Here is a 22,272-nt window from a genome sequence, read left to right as displayed (position 1 = left end):
TCAACACTCAATCTCCTTTAGAATTATATTAGTAGAATCATAGAGTATCACAGTTTTTCCCAGTTAGTGGAAGTTGCAGTGCTTCCATTTATCCTGTTAATACATCTTCTTTGCTTCTTTCTCGATGCGATTCTGATAATTTATACAATATTGTTTCTCTTTTTTGGTATCCATATTATGAAAACTTGGTTTTTAGCATTAAATGTCAACTTGTTAATGTAATTCTTCCATTTGGGAAAATTCAAGAACTCTCTTGAAAAAATTGTGGTAGATTATAGCTGAATATGAGTGCTTATTATATAGCTTCTCAAAACTGGAAATTCGTTGGGATTTATCACATAAGTTTGTTGGTGGGGAAGTGACTTCAAAGTTGGTGAACTAAAATTGCAAAGTTAATATTACTGCTTAAAAATCATTGGAAAACACAGAGCTACAGAATAAAACAATCACAATAAAATAAGTCTGTATGGAAAATTTTAGGGAATTTTTAAAAAGCTAACTGAAGTTTTACTAAAAGGAATACTATTGTTGGCTTAGTGGACTGGGATTCCATCTCTATTTGAAGAACGGTAGGTGGAGCTATTTGAGGTTCAAGATTGTGCAGTAATTGGTTAGGACTCTGAGCGCCGCTGTTCACCAATCAGAGAAAGGCAGAGCGATCCTGCTTGCCTTGCAAGCGCCAAAACGAACACACAGATGGATGGAAACCAACCTTCTTTCTGAGGAAACTGAACAGAGGAGCTCGTCCTACCCCTAACTTTCCTATTCCAGGGGATGAAGAGCTGATTCTGACTTAAGTGGTCAAAGGCAGATTTGGAAATAACCTTCGAAGAAAGCGACAATGATCCCCGCGCATCTGCATCTGTACTGCAACGGGCTTGTCTTGCTGGGAGTTCTCGGGATTCTGTGGGGAGCTGGATCCACCCAGATACGCTATTCAGTTCCGGAGGAGCTGGAGAAAGGCTCTAGGGTGGGCAACATCTCCAAGGACCTGGGGATGGAGCCCCAGGAGCTGGCGAAGCGAGGGCTCCGCATCGTCTCCAGAGGTAGGGCTCAGCTTTTCGCTCTCAATACTCGAAGCGGCACCTTGGTCACGGCGGGCAGGATAGACCGGGAGGAGCTCTGTACGGGGGCGGTCAAATGTCAGTTAAATCTCGAGATTCTGATGGAGGACAAAGCGAAAATATACGGCGTGGAAGTAGAAGTGAGAGATATTAACGACAACGCTCCCTCCTTCCGTGAAAGTGAATTAGAAATAAAAATGAGCGAACACGCAGCCACTGGGATGCGGTTTCCTCTTCCCCACGCTTGGGACCCAGACATCGGGAAGAACTCTCTCCAGAGCTACGAGCTCAGCAGGAACACTCACTTCTCCCTGGCGGTGCAAAACGGAGCGGATGGTAACAAGTACCCGGAACTGGTGCTGGAGCGCGCGCTGGACCGCGAGGAAAAGGCGGCGCACCAACTGGTCCTCACCGCGTGCGACGGGGGCGACCCGGCGCGCAGCGGCACCGCGCGCGTCCGCGTGACCGTCCTGGACGCCAACGACAACGCGCCAGCCTTCGCTCGGTCCGAGTACCGCGTGAACGTTCCGGAGAACGTGGCCGTGGGCACACAGCTGCTTCTGGTAAACGCCACCGACCCGGACGAAGGGGCCAACGCGGAAGTGATGTATTCCTTCCGGTACGTGGACGACAAGGCGAAACAACTCTTCCAGCTAGACGGCAACCTCGGAACGATATCGACCATAGGGGAGCTGAACCACGAGGAAGCGGGCTTTTACGAGATGGAAGTGCAAGCGACCGATAACGCGGGGTATTCTGCACGCGCCAAAGTCCTGATCACAGTCCTGGATGTGAACGACAATGCCCCCGAGGTAGTCATCACCTCTCTCACCAGCTCCATTCCGGAAAACTCTCCCAGAGGGACGTTAATTGCCCTTTTAAATATAAATGACCAAGATTCTGGGGAAAATGGACAGGTATTCTGTACCATCCAAGAGAATCTGCCCTTTAAATTGGAAAAGTCTTACGGAAATTACTACAGTTTGGTCACAGACACAGTCTTAGACCGGGAGGAGGTTCCTAGCTACAACATCACGGTGGCGGCCACCGACAGGGGTAGCCCTCCCCTGACGACGGAAACGCACATCTCGCTGAACATAGCCGACGCAAATGATAACCCGCCTGTCTTTCTTCGGGCCTCCTACTGGGCCTATATCCCAGAGAACAACCCCAGAGGTGCCTCCATCGCCTCCGTGTCTGCCCATGACCCCGACTGTGACAAGAACGCCCAAGTCACGTATTCCATGGCTGAAGACTCCCACCAGGGTGTGCCGCTGTCCTCTTACGTCTCCATCAACTCTGACACCGGTGTTCTGTACGCACTGCATTCCTTCGACTACGAGCAGTTCCGAGACCTTCGCCTTCAAGTGACGGCGCGTGACAACGGGGACCCGCCGCTCAGTAGCAATGTGTCGTTGATCCTGTTTGTGCTGGATCAGAACGACAACGCCCCCGAAATCTTGTACCCCGCCCTCCCCACGGACGGTTCTACCGGAGTGGAGCTGGCACCCCGCTCTGCAGAGCCCGGATACCTGGTGACCAAGGTGGTGGCGGTGGACAAGGACTCCGGACAGAACGCCTGGCTGTCCTACCGCCTGCTCAAGGCCAGCGAGCCAGGGCTCTTCTCCGTGGGGCTGCACACAGGCGAGGTGCGCACGGCGCGGGCCCTGCTGGACCGAGATGCCCTCAAGCAGAGCCTGGTGGTGGCTGTGCAGGACCATGGCCAGCCCCCTCTCTCCGCCACCGTCACGCTCACTGTGGCGATCGCCGACAGCATCCCCGACGTCTTGGCAGACCTGAGCAGTCTAGAGTCTCCCACCAACTCCGAAACCTCAGGTCTCACGCTGTACCTGGTGACAGCGGTGGCCGCGGTCTCCTGCGTCTTCCTGGCCTTTGTCATCGTGCTGCTGGCGCTCCGGCTGCGGCGCTGGCACTCCTCGCGCCTGCTCCGAGCGGCGGGCGACGGATTGGCTGGCGTGCCCGTCCCTCAGCTCGTGGGCGTGGACGGGGCGCGCGCCTTCCTGCAGACCTACTCTCACCAGGTCTCGCTCACCGCCGACTCGCGCACGAGTCAGCTCATCTTCCCGCAGCCCAACTACGCCGACACGCTCCTCAGCCAGGAGAGCTGCGAGAAAAGCGAGCCACTTTTGCTATCTGGCGATCCGGCATTTCCTAAAGACAATCATACATTAATTCAGGTGAGTTTATAGAAAATATTCTTTTCTGCGCTTGGAACAAAAAAAAAATCCCCAAAATGATTCATGTATATTTTGAATTGATAAAACAGATGCAATTTATGTGTATATGCCAGGCACTACCAACAACCTAGTCACATTTGTTGCATGAACTACGTAGAAACATATAATATTTCCCTTGACATTACATAGTACATAAACAATGTATAGTTTATATTACTGTATAATTTTCTAGTTTAATTTATCTACTATAATGCTCTTTCTGCTTTGAATTTTTTCCCTATTGGCCATGAAACAGTTTCGTGTCCAGTATCTGATGCCAGTTTAGGTGTTTAGAACACGGTATAGAGCTTGGGATGTGGCTCGCTAGCGCACTAGCTTGGCATTTGTAAGAGGAGACCATGGTGGGGGGCTCGGTACCCAACAAAAGTAGAGGGAACACAGATTCCTCCAGAGTAAAGAAATACAATTCAATGGAAAATATAAATAAAGTTTGAATAAACTTTAATAGAGTGACTTTATTTTTCCTTTGGTGTTGGGGTTACCAAGACCTGTGCATGCTAAGTACTACACCTTCAGCCCCAACAGAGTGGCTACATGTGAAGTTGCTAACAAATTCATAAAATACATTTAATTTCTTTTCTAGTCATTAGAGATTTATCTCTATTACACACGTCAGTCATATAATATATATCTTACATAATCATAAATAAAATAATGAAGCTAAATATCTTATCATTTTACTTGCACTGATGATATAAATGATATTTTTGAGAAATGCACATAATTCATAAGTGTGGCATAGTCGTGACTTATTATTTTACCACTTATACAGCTGAGAATTTCTTTGAAGAAATAACTTAAAATTTTAAATGTGCAGTTGGGTATGGTGGTGCACTTGGAGGCGAAGATAGGAGGTTCACTGTGAGTTCAAAGCCAGAATACCAGGTCAGCCTGGGCTAGAGTGAGACTGTACCTCAAAAAAAGCAAATGATAAGCCGGGCGTGGTGGCGCACACCTTTAATCCCAGCACTCGGAGGCAGAGGTAGGAGGATCGCCATGAGTTCAAGGCCACCCTGAGACTCCGTAGTGAATTCCAGGTCAGTCTGGGCTAGAGTGAGACCCTACCTCAAAAACTAAAAAAAAAAAAAAAAAACTTTAATGTGTTTTCAGCATATTTTTGTGTACATAGGAAACTGCAGAGTTTTCTTTTTTTTTTTAAATATTTTATTATTTATTTATTTGAGAGCGACAGAGACAGAGAGAAAGCTAGATAGAGGGAGAGAGAGAGAGAATGGGCGCGCCAGGGCTTCCAGCCTCTGCAAACGAACTCCAGACGCGTGCGCCCCCTTGTGCATCTGGCTAACGTGGGACCTGGGGAACCGAGCCTCGAACCGGGGTCCTTAGGCTTCACAGGCAAGCGCTTAACCGCTAAGCCATCTCTCCAGCCCCCAGAGTTTTCTTCATTAACTTTTCAATTCTACAAACATAGAAACATTGAAAATTGTAGATTCTAAGAGTTCCCCTCAGAACACTTACTGTAGAATAGCAGAAATTTGATAAAATATATTCTTTTTCAGAAAGCATTGCTTAACTTCTGTTGAATTCTATGTGAAACTTTCTGCATACTATAACAAACAAATTATTAATTTTTTTAGATGTTGCCTATCTATTAAAAATACAAAATTATGGGGCTGGGGAGATAGCTCAGCTTGCAAGTCTGCTGGCCTGAGTTCAGTTCCCCACTACCCATGTAAAGTCAGATGCACAAAGTGGTGTTTGCATCTGGAGTTTGTTTGCAGTTGCAAGAGGACCTGGCACATCCAATTCATCATATTCTCTGTCTGTCTCTTTCTCTCTCCCTCTCTTCCTCCCTCCTTCCCTCTGTCCCTCTTTGCAAATAAATAAAGTGTTAAAAAATAAAAATAAGGCTGGAGAGATGGCTTAGTGATTAAGGTGCTTGCCTGCAAAGCCAAAGGACCCAGGTTTGATTCCCCAGGACCCACATAAACCAGATGCACAAGGTAGTGCATGCATCTGGAGTTCGTTTGCAGTGGCTAGAGGCCCTGGCCTGCCCATTCTCCTCTCTCTCTCTCTCTACCACTTTCTCTAATAAATCAATTAAAATAAAAATATTTTTAAAAATATAATAATTAGAGCCTAAACATGCAAAAAGGTTAGAGATCACTTATAGAAGGGAAGGTCATGGCTCTAAAATGAAACAGTTGCTACTACTCCAGATTCCTGTGTCACCTTATACTTCTTGACAACCAATACCAAAAAAAAAAGAAAGAAAGAAACATAGATTAGATGGTTCTACTTGTGTGATTTGAAAAACATGATTTATTTATATGTGTATGAGCATACAATACCAGATGCTTGTGTCATTTTTTTTTTTTTTTGCATCCAGTTTGTGAGTGGCTCAGGAATTAAATCCAGGCCCACAGGCTTTGCAAGCCAAGTGCCTTTATCCACGAAGTCATCTTCCCAGTCTCCTTGTGCCATTTTTGTTTGTTTAGCCCAGGCTGACCTGGAACTCACTCTGTAGTCCCAGGATGACCTTGAACTCACATTGATCCTCCTACCTTTGCCTCCCAAGTTCTTGGGTTAAATACAAGCACCACAAGCCCAGCTGTTGTGATTTTTTTTTCAAAGGAAGTATTTGACCCCACATAAAGACATTAAATTTGTCCAGGCCAGGTGGTATAGGGCTGTAATCCCAAATACTCCAGAGGCTAAAGCAGGAAGACAGCAAGTTCAAGGCCATCTTGGGCTACAAAGAGCTCAAGGCAAGTCTGGTTAACTTGTAGATATTCTGTCTCAAAGTAAAAAAGAGAGTGTGGGGGAGGAAGGGGGGCTAGAGAGTTAGCTTAGCAGTTGAGGTACTTGTCTACAAAGCAAAAGGACCCAGGTTCAATTCTCTAGTACCACATAAAGCCAAATGTACAAGGGGCCATATGTACACTGGCTGGAGGCCCTGGTGTACCCATGTCTCTCGCTCTCTCATAAATAAATTTAAAAATTTTTTTTTCAAAAGAAAAGAGAGCTGACAATTCCCCAGGACCCACGTAAGACAGATACACAAGGTGGCGCGTGCATCTGGAGTTCATTTGCAGTGGCTGGAAGCCCTGGTGCACCCATTCTCTCCTCTCTCTCTCTCTCTCTCTGCCTCTTTTTCTGTCTGATGCTCTCAAATAAATAAATAAAATAAAAGCAAACTCCAAAAAAAAAAAAAAAAGAAAAGAAAAGAAAAGAGAGCTGAGAGACTAGAGAGATGGTTCAGCAGTTAAAGGTACATGCTTGCAAAACTTGATGGCCTGGGTTCAGTTCCCTAGCACTCACGTAAAGGCAAATGCACAAAGTGGCACAAGCATCTGGTGTTGGTTTATAGTGGCAAGGCCCTGCCTTGCCCATTCTCTCTCTGTTTGCAAATAAATAATAAACATATAAAAATAGGTCTGGAGAGATTGCTTAGTGGTTAAGGCATTGTCTGCAAAGCCATAGAACCCAGGTTTGATTCTCCAGGACCTACATAAAGCCAGATGCACAAAGTGACACATGTGTCTGGATTTCATTTGCAGTGGCTAGAGACCTGTCTGGTTCTCTTCTCTCTATGTATGTATCTTTGCAAATAAATAAATGAAATAAAAATAATACAAGTGATAAATTCAAATTATACATTATATATATACATATATATGTATATATATATATTTATGTACATCATACACACACACATATACACATAAAAGAGCTGGAGATATAGCTCACTGGTAAAGCACTTACCTAGTATGTACAGGGCCCAAGGTTCAGTTCCCAGTATTGCATGAATGTGTGCCTGTATGAATAAATATAATTTGTAGGGCTGAAGAAATGGCTTAACTTGCCTGCAAAGTCAAATGACCCAGGTTCCATTCCTTAGGACCCATGTAAAGCCAGATGCACAAGGTGGCACATGCGTCTGGAGTTTGTTTGGAGTGGCTGGAGGCCCTGGTGCACTCATTCTCTCCCTCCCTCTCTCTCTCTCTCTCTCTCTCTCTCTCTCTCTCTCTCTCTCTCTCTCTCTCTCTCTCTCTCCCTCTCCCTCCCTTCCTCTTCTCTTTCTCAAATACATAATAAGTAAATAAAAGTATATATATATATATATGTATATATGTATATATATATGTGTGTATACATAATTTGTATTTATACTAAGTTCCAAGTAGAATTTACTAAGTACAATATTCTATAATGAATATTAGCAGAAATATAGGGTAGTGCACCCTTTGTTGTAGAGACTATCAAAATGTTTACCACTCCTCATCTGTATAGTGGTGAATATCCCCACCTGTCACATAGGAGACCAGGGTTCAATTCCCCAACAGGGAGCCAAACAACAAAAACAAAACAAAAAGTTTACCACATGGTCCATTCTTATATGGTGAGCAACTCAAACTTTAAGATGTGATTGGAAAACAGAAATTATTTGAGAAAGCAAACTAACATGATCTAATCATGCTGCTCTCTGTTTACTAACTTAACTTAAGGGCAAATCATTGGGAGCTAGAGCATGAATAATAATGACTCATAGACTGTATCTCAAAAATCAGTGGTAACAACATAGAATTCTATTGGGAAAAAATAATGACTTGTGTGCTTTTCCAGATAGTACAATGGAATCATCTGTGGGTGGAAACAAAACTTTTCTGAAAAGAATTTAAAACTAATTTAAATATCTTAGCCAGGTGTGGTGGCCAACCTGTATAATAACTGTAGCTGGGAGGTTGAACCATCAGGAGTTCAGGGTCATCCTCAGCTACATACTGAATTCAAGAGCAGCTTGATTTATGTGAGAATTTACTTCAAAAATAAAATTATGTGTCTAGGCACATTCTTGATTGAGAAGCTATGGTTTCAGGTTTCAGGCAATAACTGATGGGGAAAAGATTGTTGAGTATGAAACAATTTTGTGTCTGTAAGTTTTTTTCTGTCTGAATAGTATAAGCAAAACAAGGGTCATTTACACTGGGTATTTTAAGAGAGCAGCTTACACCACTGGAATCTTGGGCAATTTAACTGGAAAATGAACAGTGAAACTTTAAGGTTGGAGTTATTTTATTTTGGCCATATGTACAAAATACCCATTATACCTTTGGAATATTTAGGGTGTTTGTTGATAACTAAGATATTTGTTGAGTGTTTCCTGATGGTAACTGGGCAGTGAATTTGGGTGTTTAAATTTCTCTGGTTTAGTAATGAATGTAAGCCAAGGAGTTTGCTTGTCTACCTGTGTCGTGGCAGATGGGTGCACATTCATTTCATCTACTAAATGAATCAAAAATTTCAGCTTGCTGGGCATGGTGGTGTACGCCTTTAATCCCAGCACTCAGGAGGCAGAGGTAGGAGGATCACGGAGAGTTTGAGGCCACCCTAAGACTGCATAGTGAATACCAGGTCAACCTTGCCTAGAGTGAGCCCCTACCTCAAAAAAACAAACAAACAACAACAACAAAAAAGGTTCAGCTCTAACTGAATCTAAATCTGGAGTTTGTTTGCAGTGGCTAGAGGCCCTGGTGTGCTCTCTCTGTCTCTCTCTCTCCCCCCTCAAATAAATAAATAAGTTGTAGTTCAGGCTGGAGAGATGGCTTAGTGGTTAAGGCATTTACCTACAAAGCCTGAGAACTCATGCTCAAATCTCCAGATGCACAGTCACACAAGCATGCAAGGTCACAGCTCATGAGGGGGTGTATGTATCAGGAGTTCATTCATAGAAGGCTGAAGGTACTGGCATTCCCATTCTCTCTCTTTCTCCCTCTTTCTTTTTTTTAAATATTTTTTGTTCACTTTATTTATTTATTTGAGAGTGACAGAGAGAGGGAGAGAGAGCCAGATAGAGAGAGAATGGGCGCGCCAGGGCTTCCAGCCACTGCAAACGAACTCCAGACACATGCGCCCCCTTGTGCATCTGGCTAACATGGGTCCTGGGGAATCGAGCCTCGAACCAGGGTCCTTAGGCTTCACAGGCAAGCGCTTAACTGCTAAGCCATCTCTCCAGCCCTCCCTCTTTCTCTCTCTCTCTCCCATCAGTTTTATTTTCAGAAGAGGTATTGAAGCAGCAATAGCCCATGAACCTTGCTAAGACTATATAACTTCTAGATCATTTTTCGTTCAAATTTGAGGCTAATGATCAATGGATGAAGATACTGTAGCACAACTTTCTCAGTGATATGTAACAACATAGCTCTGATATAAATTGGGTAATTTTGGTGGAAAAATATACTTTTTACTCATACAAGGTAGCAAGTTCAGCAAATCAAACACAATGTTATAAAAAGAAATTTGATCAAAGTAATGATTCTGTATTCATAAAAGAGACAGATTTACTTCCTAATGTACACTTTGAGTTTGCTTTTGGGAACCATACCTGGTGGGAAGTTACTAATAATAGTGAGTACTGGAATATTCTTAAAATAATAATAGCAAGTTGTAATCTATGACAAAAGTTAATTAGAAAATATTTTTTCTTTTGTTTATTTTTCCCAAGGTAGGGGCCTTAGTCTAGCCCAGGCTGACCCAGAACTCACTCTGTAGCCCCAGTGATCCTCCTACCTAAGCCTCCCAACTGCCAGGTTTAAAGGCATGCACCATCATACTTTATAGAAACTATATCCAGATACCATATATGAAGAACTCTGCTTCAAAAAAAAATTAAGAAATGAGCCAGGAATAGTGGTACATGCCTTTAATCCCAGCACCTGGAAGACAGAGGTAGGTGGATCTCCATGAGTTTGAGGCCACCCTGAGACTTCATAGTGAATTCCAGATCAACCTGGGTTACAGTGAGACCCTACCTCAAAAAATATATTAAGAAATGATCATTGGACAGATTACTGAGTTAAAAAAATTATTTACATAAAGCCAGATATAGTGGCACACACATGTAATCATGACATTTGGGAGACAGAGACAGGAGGATCACTGTAAGTTTGAAGTTAACCTGGTCTACATATTATCAAGTTCAGACCAGCTAGGGCCACATAGTGAGATCCTGTCTCAAAAATTATTTACATGAAAAGAAGTTGGTACCACAATAATTTCTTTTTGAGAGGTCATAGAAAGATCTCCTAGAATGTGTAGTGCTGTTGAGGACAGGAGTAATGTCTTTGTTTTTCATGAAGTCTCTGAATCATTTCACACAATGGTGTGCACACTTAATTACTCAATAAAATGACTTTGTTATATGGTCAGAAGGTGTTATCTTGAAAGAATGATCATAATGTAAAACTCTTAATAGAAGCCAACCTTCGTTCTGGTGCACAAAAACCAATGGACTAGATAATTGTCAAATTTTCAAAGTAAATGCCTCAAAGCATAGAATTTCTATATTGTAAAATCTCTTAGAATCTTTCTTCATATTTTCAGCTGAATATGTCTTGAGACCATGTTATATAAAAAGAATAGTCTTGGATGGGGTTAGAAATGGAAAAAAATGAGTAGAAATAAGATTCTTACCTTAAAAATACCCAATTTCAGGGCGGAGATGTAGTTCAGTGGTAGAGTACTTCCATAGTATGTGTGAGACTTTAAATTCAATTCTAGTACAAGATAAATATAACTAAGGTCAAGAAGAAAGGAGGCCACCATTTGCTAAGGTCGCCAACATTATAAATTACCAAAAATATTTACTTGGACTAGCAAGAGTGTTCTACCACCTTTTAGCTTGCAAACTTAGCAACAAACATCTTTCTCTTTACTCTCAACTCTCAAGAATCTTACAGTTAGTTTTCTTCAGGCTGTAATTATAGAGTAGGGACACATAGTCCCACTGTTGGTCAGTGAGAAACAGGAAATTTGAGCTGTTACCCAACCTTTCTGCTTGGTGGCTTTTCTAATCAGAAGATAGGAAGATCCAAAAGCACACTGGAAATGTTCCTCTTGTGGACTTGGTCATTCTGCAAACAAACTTCAATCAGGAGCACTTGGCTTCACTGGCAGTGAGTGCCATTTCTTTTCTACTGGAGACTGATTCAAAGATAGTCTGAAAGGGCCTTATTTGAGCTGGAGCAGCAGTGACCCCAAGCTGTGGAAGAGATGAGGAGCAGTATTGGACTGTTGAGCCAGATGGAACTAAAGCAAGTGTTATTTTCCTCCCCGCTGGTTTCTGCCATCAGTCGTTCTCCCAGCACATCTGCTCTCAGTCGCTGTGGAGCTGGCCATGGGTTCAGTGGTGGTAAACCAAGCAAGAGAGCTGAGTCTCTGTGTAAGATATGCATGCTCAGAAGCTGTGGTTTAACCCTGAAAAAAAACAAACAAAAAAAAAAAATTCACTCTGAGTGAATGGAGAATTACTGTCACTGATAAGTATGTTGGGAGAAGATAAGTCCCAAGAATCCAATGTTTAGAAACTCAAGTCAGAGATCTTTAAGTGTCTTTCACAACATTATAGATTCAAGATGTGAATGATCACACTCATTTAGCACAGGTGTTATAAAGTTAAACACCTCTGAACTGACCCTGCCAGAAGTGAGATTTGCAGTAGAACCTGCAGAAGACCCTAATTCAGGAGCAATTTCTTACCAAAATATCACCTTAGCAGCAACTCTGTAATTGCCTTACAAAGTAAAAGAGACCAACGCAAGAGAAATATCTGAAAGATGATACTAGGCCAGAAAGGGCATTGCTCCTGTCCCTTATTGCTACCAGCCTTAGATGTTAGGAACCCACCCCAAAGTGGTGCTACTCAGATCCTAGTAGTTGATGCCAGTGACAACCCTTGTTGTTCAGCTGGAACAGGATCAGTGTTCAGGAAGACATGCCACCATGGGCACCTCTATGCTGAGGATTAGGGCACCAACGAAGAGGCCCCATATGTCTCTTTAGCCCAGAATACCCATGTTCATTTTTGCCTTGATAACAAGACTGGACAAAGTGAGAACAAAGTACAGTGGACTTCAAAAAACTTAAAAATATTTAATAGTTTGGTAAGCAAGAGAGAGAGAGGGCTGATGAATCAATGTACCATTGAGACTGAAATTCTAGATTATAATGACAATGTTCCAGAAGTCATTTTTACTTCTGTTTATGCAATTCTGTAAGATTCTGCACCTTAGATAGCAAACTCTGTACAAAACAAAACAAAAAAAAAAATCAGATTCAGGGAAAAGAGGGGGAGGCATGTGTCTGATTCAAGAAAATGCATCTTCCTTACAATCTCATCTCTCTCCAGTAATTACTACAAGCTTATATAGGAAGCAGTGTCTCATACTCTAGCCTAACCAGCCACCTGGAGACCCTGGTGCTGTCATCCTGTGTGTCCATGAGAGCATAGAGAGTGCTATTAAGTGGTGTCCCTACAGCAGCCTCCAACTATCCACAAGCACTTGAGATCCTTCCAACTGATACTGCAGGCTTAGATTCCCCCAGTAGTCAGAGCCAATGGAGCCTGTGCCTACTGATGGTTGACCTCACTGACATTACATAGTGTGGGTGCTAAAACTGTGGCACCTCTGTGGATTCAGGACATAATCCTGTGGCTTTGCACACCAGTAGGGTATGCATGGCAAGTACCTTGACCCACAAGGCCCCTGTGAGTTACTATGCATGATGAAAGACAGCTGACCCTCTTAGCCACCTCCATGCTGTACCTGGTCTTTGCTAGCAGCCTTTGGGGACATTGTCATATCACAGCAACAACTTATTTTCTATCTGTTAATCACCTCACCTTAGTTTATTCTTTATTCTTCCTGACTGCACAGTGTGTGCTATTTTTGATGTGTCAAGAACCCTAAAACTTGGATTCTTTCCACCCAGCTCCCCCATGCTCCAGGTTTCAGGGTGTCTATAGCTTTAAAGTACCATAATTCTACCAGGTGTGTACTGCTCCTAGGAACTCAAGCATGCATGGATTTCCTTCTTGGAAGCCCAACTCAAGACTATCACAGCCTCATGGCAGGAAATGCTTAGGGAGAAAGGGGATGGCTGAGTGGGCCACAATCCACCTCCAGGATGAGAGGTGCTTGGTGAAACTAAGTTCAGTTAAAAGCATGTTTTCCTCCAACAAGAAATCTTTTCAGGGATCTCAAAGAAGAATATTTCTAGCATCAAGACTAAAGGCCCCAAATGAGAAATATTTGGCTTGGTGAGCTTGATGGACCATGGTCAAGCATGATATGAGAATCAGATGGTCTGTAGCATTTAAAGTCTTGAAGGTAGGAAACATATTTTGATTATATATTTATAATTTTTTATATCTTATAACATTACCCTTAAGTTATGTTCATATAATAGTGGAGGTAAATCTGATTGTTGAACCATAAAACATGCATATTACTCATTCAACACATGCTTTTTATTTTCCATTTTCTTACTGCAAAAGACATTTTGAACCAGGTGTGGTGGTGCATGCCTTTAGTCCAAGCACTTGGGAGGCAGAAGGAAGAGGGTTACCATGAGTCCAAGGCCAGTCTGAGACTACATAGATCCAGGTTAGCTTGGGCTAAAGTGAGACCCTACCTTAGAAAATAAAACAAAAAGCATTTTGGATGACAAAGTTAGCCAACCATTTCAATAAATCTGAAATTAAGCTGCATGGAAGTTTCTAGGCCTAAACTTTGGCAAATATTTTTCCACGAAAGGTCTTCCAAGCTCCTTTTCATACAGACCCCTGCTTTTCAAAGTAGTTTATCACACCACTACAAAGATGGACTGCTTTTTTGTTCACTTTCCCACTTCCATTCCATCATCTGTATGGTACAAAGAGTTTCTCTCCCTATTATCTATTTGAGGCTTGGAAAATTAGGCCAATTCAAGTGCTTAAGTGAATTTGAGGTAGCACATAATGCTGGCTAAAGAGTATTCCTTGTAATCAGGTGACTGTTCAAATGGATCCTGATATTAACAGAGCATTTCACTGATTTAGCACTTTACAAAATTGCAGAATAACATTTGCAAAGTTCCTCATTATGTTAGCATTTTATTAAATTGGAAACTTGTAATCTAAAATATGGTGAGAAAAGGAAAATAGTTTCCTTTGGAGAACAAAACTAGGTAAAATGCATAATATGCAAACTCAAAAGTGTGAAAGAAGAATTACTTTTAAGTTAAGAGAAAAAGAATATTAGCAAGGTTAACATTGGGCTTGATGGCTCATGCCGTTAATTCCAGCACTTGGGAGGCAGAAGTAGGAGGATTGCCAAGAGTTTGAGCCTAGCCTGGGACTACAGAGTGAATCCCAGATTAGCCTGGGCTAGAGCTGAGACCCTGCCTCCAAAATGAAATAAACCAAAACAAAAAGAATATTAGCAAGGAGATGCATAAAAGTGTCAAGTTGACAACCAAAGATTAACCACCATAGTCTGTAAATGGAATCCAGATAATTTGCCATTAAACCTGCATTTTATATCCATTTTAAAACTGGCAACCTGCATTGGGGTACTGTGGGGTATATCAGGAAATGGATTTTTCCTTCTTTACAGTTTTGCTTAGAGCCACCTTGTTCCTTGTCCCTTGATTCTCCCCCACCCCCACACCAAGTCCCCATGGCATGATGTCAGGTCCTCCAGCATGGACGCAGCGTCAACCAGCTCTCCTTTCCATGCTACCGCTGAGCGTCCGACCAATCACTAACAGGGCATTGTGTACCTGAAAACCAAATGCCAATCTCCAGGTCTCTGATCCTACTCTCTGTTTTAGAAAATCCAGCCTTAATCCAGTTTGCATTTCCCCCCCCAAAACTGCTTTCTCACTAATGGAAGAGCCAGATTCCTCCACTTGTTCAATTGTTCAGAGCAAAGGCTGTCTGGGAGACCACCTGTATGGTGAGAGCAGCTGGCTGGAGGGCCATTTTCTCTGAAAACAGATTTTCAGGATAATTCTCAGTACTTCGCACATGCCAAGTCTCACTTTTCATTAGAACTCTGTGTGTCTTCCACAAGGGAGTTCCCTCGTTCTGTCGCTAAGTCTCATTGTCCTAAGTACAGACAGAAAAACTGCATTTGCCTCTAAAGCCAGAGGTTTAACTTCCTCGTCCTCCACCCAACACACAAAGATTAAAACTAAAACTTCTCTTCTGCGTGAGAATGAAAATACTTAGTAGCAGAGGCCAGTAAGTTAAAAAGGAGACATAAAGGGAAGAGAAAGGAAGGGAGGAGGGTACTTAATAGGTTGATATTGTATATAGGTAAGTACAATGATTGTGATGGGGAGGTAATATGATGGAGAATGGAATTTCAAAGGGGAAAGTGTTGGGGGGGGAGGGAATTATCATGGGATATTTTTTATAATCATGGAAAATGCTAATAAAATTTAAAAAAAAAAAAAACTAAAAAAACCCCTAAAACTTCTCATCCACTATCTGAGATTTGCTCATTCAGAAATCTGCGCTGGGACCAATTCTGAAGTAATGATTCAGGCTTACCTCCCAGTGATGTTGAAAGGAATCTGACCAAGAAAGGAATTACCCAACAAAGCTGCAAAGAGGAAATATAATATGTTATGTGGTTAACTGGCAAATGGGGGGGGTTCTGCCAGGTCACTCACAGAAAGAATTCCTCACAGAAAGATGATTAAACTTTTAAATAAGAAAAAAATAAATAAAAAATAAAACTGGCAACCAAAAAAATTCAAGCATCTCCACAAATATGTATCACCTGCATGAACTGAATTTAGCTTGTGTAATACTTTGTTCTAGCTGGGCATAGTAGTACACGCCTTTAATTTCAGCATGTGGGAGGCAGTGGTAGAAAGATCATCGTAAGTTTGAGGCCATTCTGAGGCTCCATAGTGAACTTCAGGTCAGCCTAGGCTAGAGTGAAACCCTACCTCGAACCTCCCTCTCCCCTCCACCAAAAAAAACAAATACCTTGTTGTAGCAGTGTATCGGTAGAGATAATGAATATTTCTAGAAACAGGGAACATTTAACACCTGTTGGGTCTTCCTTTCTATTTACCATATTTGATTTTTGAATTTTCATCTATTTATTTTCATCTTTGTGTGTGTATGCATGGTGGGGAGAGGCACCAGGGTCTCTTGCCACTGCAAATGAACTCCAGCCACTTAGCACTTTGTGTTTGGCTTTACATGGGTGCTGGAGAATTGAGCCCATCTGGCAGGTTTTGGAAGCCAGAACCTTCAACTGCTGAGCCATCTCTCCTTTACCACATGTTAAATGGGTTTTATTTTTCATCAGATATGGTGGCACATGCCTTTAATTATAGCACTCAGGAGGTTGAGACAGGGGGATCATCACAAGTTTGAGGCCAGCCTGGGTTACATAGTGAATTCCAGACCAACCTATGCTAGGAGACTGACCTTTAATCCCAGCACTTGGGAGGCAGAGGTAGGATTGTCATGAATTGGAGGGTACCCTGAGATGACATGGTGAATTCCAGGTCAGTCTGAGCTAGAGTGAGACTCTACTCCGAAAAAAACAAAGCAAAGGGGGGGGGGGGCGGAGAGATATCATGTCTCAAAATGAAAACAATCCAAGGGCTGGAATGATGGCTGAGCTGATAGCCTAGGTTTGAATTTCCGGTACCCATGTAAAGCCAGATGCACAAAGTGGCGCATGCTTCTGGAGTTTGTTTGAAGTGGCAGGAGCCCCTTGCGTGCCCATTCTCTCTCCACCCCCCCCCCGTCCCTCTCATATTCCTTGCAAATAAATAAATTTTAAAATAAAACAACTCAAAATTAATAAAATAGAATGAGCCTCTTCTCTGTTGGTACAAAGTAGGAATTCAGTGAAGTAGGGATAAATGGCCTTTTCTCTAAATATATTTAGCACCATTTATTGGTCATATTTTTCATTTTCTGTTGAATTGCTTTGCCACCCTTTTTTAGAATTATTTAACTAATGAATGTGATTATTGCTACACATTAGCCTATTTTTTTATTTCCTTGCCAATACTACCCTTTCTGAATGATTATAGCTTTATAGTAAGTCAGGTAGGTAAGTCTTCCAACTTTTTTATTTGTAAATATTCTTTTGACTATTGTGTCTTGTGTTTCCAAATAATTAAAATTATCTTTCAACTTCCAGGTGGATAAAGCCTGCAGAGATTTTTAATGGGATTTAATTTAATCTCGACCTGTACTTTGGAGCTAGGGGTCATCTTTAACAATATTGAGACTTGCCAATCCATGAACATGGTTCATGTTTCCATTTAAATGGAGCTGCTAAAATTTCTCAGCTGTTTTATAGCTTTCAGTGCACAGGGATTTTCAAATTTTATTTTTGACCATTTTTATTTCTTTATGAGAGAGAGGGAGAGGGAGAGAAGGGACACCCCAGGTCTCTAGCCACTGCAGATGAACTCTAGATGCATGCACCACCATGTGCATCTGGCTTATGTGGGTTCTGGGGAATCAAACCTAGGAACCTTAGGCTTCATAGGCAATTGCCTTAACCACTAAGCTCTCCAGCCCATTTTGTTTTAAAGAATATTTTTACTTATTTCAGGGAGTGAGAGACAGAAAGAGGCTGACAGCTCCAGATGCATGTGCCACTTGTGCATCTGGCTTTACATGGTCACTGGAGACTTGAACCCAGGCCAGCAGGCTTTGCAACTAAGTGACTTTAATTGCTAAGCCATATCTCCAGCCCTCAGATTTTATTTCCACTTATTTTTAAGGTTTTTTTGTTAGTGTGTATGATTTGTGTATAATGGATATGTTGTTCATATGTGTGAGTGTGGAAACCCAGGTGTCATGGCACATACCCCTGGACTTCAGAGGACAGCTTTCAAATGTTGATCTTAACTTTCCACTTCATTTGAGGCAAGGCTTTTCATTCTCATTGTTGTTTACTGCTGTGTTTGTCAGGCTAGCTGCATTGAGCTTACAAGAATTCTTCTGTCCATGTCTCCCATTGTGCTCTTAGTGTGCTATGATTACAAAAGCCTGCCACAACCTGGCCTTGAACTCACAGCAGTCCTCCTACTTCTGCCTCACAAGTGCTGGGATTAAAGGTGTGCACCACCACACCCAGCTAATGTCTGGCTTTTATGTGGGGTTTGAGGATCCAAACTCAAGTACTCAGGTTTGCCTAACTGTTACTTTATCCACAGAGCCATCACTTCAGCCCTAAATTTTATTTTATTATATTTTATTTTGGCTTTTTGAGGTAGGGTCTCACTCTGCCCCAGGCTGACCTGGAATTCACTGTGTAGTCTCAGGGTGGCCTTGAACTCATGGCAATCCTCCTACCTCTGCCTCCTGAGTGCTGGGATTAAAGGTGTGTGCCACCATGCCTGGCTTCGAAATTTAATTTAATTTAATTTTGGCTTTTTGAGGTAGGGTCTCACTCTAGCCCAGGCTGACCTGGAATTCACTGTGGAATCTCAGGGTGGCCTTGAACTCACGGAGATCCTCCTACCTCTGCCTCCCAAGTGCTGGGATTAAAGGTGTGTGCCACCACGCCCGGCTCTAAATTTTATTTTTAATTATTATTTATTTATTTATTTATTTGAGAGCGACAGACACAGAGAGAAAGACAGATAGAGGGGGAGAGGGAGAATGGGCGCGCCAGGGCTTCCAGCCTCTGCAAACGAACTCCAGACGCGTGCGCCCCCTTGTGCATCTGGCTAACGTGGGACCTGGGGAACCGAGCCTCGAACCGGGGTCCTTAGGCTTCACAGGCAAGCGCTTAACCGCTAAGCCATCTCTCCAGCCCTAAATTTTATTTTTAAATAATACAGTTAAAAGGCACAAAATTAAGCCATGTGTGGTAGAAGTAGGAGAATCACCATGAGCTTGAGGCTATCCTGAGACTACATAGTGAATTCCAGGTCTGCTCTGAGCTAGAACGAGACTCTACCTCAGAAAACAAACAAACAAAAAAAGCACAAAATTGAACATATTAATGGGGGATCATGAATATTTAGATACATTTACCACATGGTGTAATATTTAAATCAAGGTAAATGTATTTATCTCCTCAAATAGTTATCTTTTTTTGGAGGGGGTGAGCGTTGAGGCTGGTCTCACTCTGTGGCCCCAGGCTGGCCTCGTATTCAAGGTAACCCTCTTACATTGGTCTCCAAATGTTACCAGCACAAAGGGGAAGGGGACCAACACAGAGAAAAATCAACTCCTACCAAATCAGAGAGTCAGAGCCTCAGAGGCCCCCAACACCTCATCACTGAGGCAGACCAAAAATGAACCCAACATGGCTCAGGGAAATTTTGCGGAAGAGGGGGTGGAAAGAATGTCAGTCACATGTTGGGTCATGATATGCAGAGACATTTATCATACCAAGAACTGTGGGCTAACTCCACAATGCATGACCCACTTACATCAACAAGGAGGGGCCACTGGGAGGGGATAGGTCATGGAAGAGCCTAAACAGTGGTACCAAACTGCCTGTATTTGCTGAAAAGAAAACTAATAACTTAAAAAAAAAAAGGCATGCACCACCACATTGCTTGCTATCATTTTTTTATGGTGAAAACTTCTAAGTCCTTTCTTCTAGCTTTTTGAAACATATTATATTATTGTTTTCCATAGTGAGTTTCTTGTTCTATGTAGCTATGACTTATTATCCATTGATTAGCTTTCCTCTACCCAGCCTTGATAAGCACAATTCTCTGAACTTCTATGTGAACTATTTTGCATTCTACCTATGCGTGAGATGATGTGATATCTGTTTTTGTACTTAGTGTATTTTACTTAGCATAATTACTTCCATCCCCATCCAAGTTGTCACAAATGACAGAATTTTGTTCTTTTTGTGGCTAAATAACATTCCATTGTTGATATGCCACATTTTCTTTATCCATTCATTAGTTGATAGATATTTGGGTTGTTTCCATTTTTTCACTAATATGAAAAGTACAGGGGTTTTATATTTCATCTGTTAAATTATTGGTGCACATTTCATGCTACTATAATTATTATTTTTTAATTTTATTTTCTGATTACTCATTGCTAGTGTTCAGAAAAATTATTAATTTTATTGTTGTTGTTTTGAGACTGGGTCCTGCTGTGCAGCCCAAGCTGTCATTGAATTTGTTATATAGCCCAAGCTGGCTTTGAACTTAAGATCCTCTGGCCTCTGCTTCTTGAGTGCTGGTCTTACAGACATGTGCCACCATGCCTGGTGGATATTTTGCATATTTTATATGCTTCAAAAAATTAAAAGGTACAGGGTACTCTATTCTTACACTATATTGTATGAGAGTAGTATAAATCTAAATAAACTATTTCTGTACAAGTTCAGGCTTCTAATCTCTAGTGTATAAATTGGGAAAGCCTACTCAGAAACAGTAGACCTTGGTATCTGCACAAGTCTAGTAGCAGATGGTTCATTCATTCATTTATACAACAAATATTTATTGACTCCCCAAAATATGCAAAACCAAGACCTAAGTGACAAGGATGCAGTAAGAAATAAGGCAGAAGACATGATTCCTGCCTTTATGAACACTATAATACATGAACTTTACAAGTGGGATATGATAAATGCCAATAAGAAGAACCACAAAGGGCTGGAGAGATAGCTTAGTGGTTAAGCGCTTGCCTGTGAAGCCTAAGGACCCCGGTTCGAGGCTCGGTTCCCCAGGTCCCACATTAGCCAGATGCACAGGGGGGCGCATGCGTCTGGAGTTCGTTTGCAGAGGCTGGAAGCCCTGGCGCGCCCATTCTCTCTTTCTCCCTCTATCTGTCTTTCTCTCGCTGTCTGTTGCTCTCAAATAAAAAAAAATTATAAAGAAGAACCACAAAAACAGTAAGAGAGAGCTTATTATTAGACTAGACCTGTTGGGCTGGAAGGATGGCTTAGTGGTTACACACTAGCCTACAAAGCTAAAGGACCCAGGTTTGATTCGCATCTTCAGTTGGGAATTCCAGAATTACTCATATGTGGACATCCTAACTTCTTCTAACTGTGACCATTTATTCAGATGGGTAGATCTTCACAAGGCTGAGCAAGATAAACTTTCCTAATGCTCTCCCAACAGCTATTTTGGCACCTAAGATAAACTTTCTGATAGCTCTACACTGGTACAGTTTGGAGTTCATGACTAACCTACTCCCAGATTTATCTTTCTTCCTGATCTCTTTCACTTTGGGAAACATCCTGCACTCATCCAACCTGGCTGTGTCTAATTCATAGTTACTCCACTCTTCATATTAGTCTTGCTGTTCAGCTTTCTTTTGCTTCTGGAATTTTGTTTGGATTGTAACTTATTAGACTGACTGACTTTGCAAATGCGTAGGTGTTTATGCGAGTGTACATGTGTATGGAGCTCAGAGGCTAATGTCAGGGGTCCTTTATAATTCTCTACATTATGTTGAGACAGGGTCTCTCACTGAACCCAGAGCCCACCAATTCAGGTAGACAAACTAGCTAACTAACCCAGGAATCCTCTCTTTGCTTCCCCTGTGCTTGAATTACAGGTGTGAGTTATGTGCCCCAGCATTTTACATGGTCTCTGGGATTTCAAACTCAGATTCGCATGCTTTTGCTGCAAGTACTTTACTGACTGAGCTGTCTTCCCATCCCCGGAGTTAATTTTGGACTGAATAAAAACAAAGAATGAAGCCGGGCATGGTAGTGCAGGCCTTTAGTCCCAGCACTCGGGAGGCAGAGGTAGGGGGATCACTGTGAGTTCAAGGACACCCTGAGACTACATTGTGAGTATCCAGGTCAGCCTGGGCTAGAGTAAGACCCTACCTTGAAAAAAAATGAATGTAAGAGTCTTGCTATATAGCCAAGGTTGACCTGAAACTTATCCTCCTTCTGCCACTGTCTCTTGAGTATTGGGATTCCAGACATATGCCATCACATCTAGGCCTTTTAATTTTTATTATTTAATTTTCTTTCTTATGAGTGCATATTCTTCATAATTTTCTTTCTTATAATTGCATGTTCTCTTTTCATTACTGGGAATCAAACCTAGGGCCTTGCATATATCAGGCAAACACAGCTGTTCCTGGAAAATTTGAATCTGTTAATCTATTTTTGTCTTATGAACAGTAAAATTTAGGAGGAATGAATAAAAGATGCATAAAATAGCAACAAAGTTGTTGAATTTTA

General features: G+C 42.1%; 1 protein-coding gene across 17 annotated transcripts in view; it reads left to right on the top strand.

Annotated features, from left to right (window-relative positions):
- The window catches only part of LOC101593421 (protocadherin gamma-C5), a 233,811-nt gene that overhangs the window by 122,038 nt on the left and 89,501 nt on the right, over positions 1–22,272 (top strand). Inside the window, exon 2 of one of the 17 annotated variants that reach the window (XM_045132579.1) lies at positions 3,185–3,262. The exons of 15 other annotated variants lie outside the window; for them this stretch is intronic. In XM_045132579.1, the coding sequence (XP_044988514.1) occupies positions 3,185–3,262 (78 nt within the window). Of the gene's footprint in view, positions 1–567; positions 3,263–22,272 lie in introns of those variants that run through there. One more of the 17 variants, XM_045132576.1, reaches the window with a different exon arrangement.

Source organism: Jaculus jaculus, chromosome 13 (assembly GCF_020740685.1).
Source record: "Jaculus jaculus isolate mJacJac1 chromosome 13, mJacJac1.mat.Y.cur, whole genome shotgun sequence".
Lineage (NCBI taxonomy): Eukaryota > Metazoa > Chordata > Mammalia > Rodentia > Dipodidae > Jaculus > Jaculus jaculus.
The sequence above is the reverse complement of the archived record's forward strand: the minus strand, read 5'-3'. Positions and strand labels throughout refer to the sequence as shown.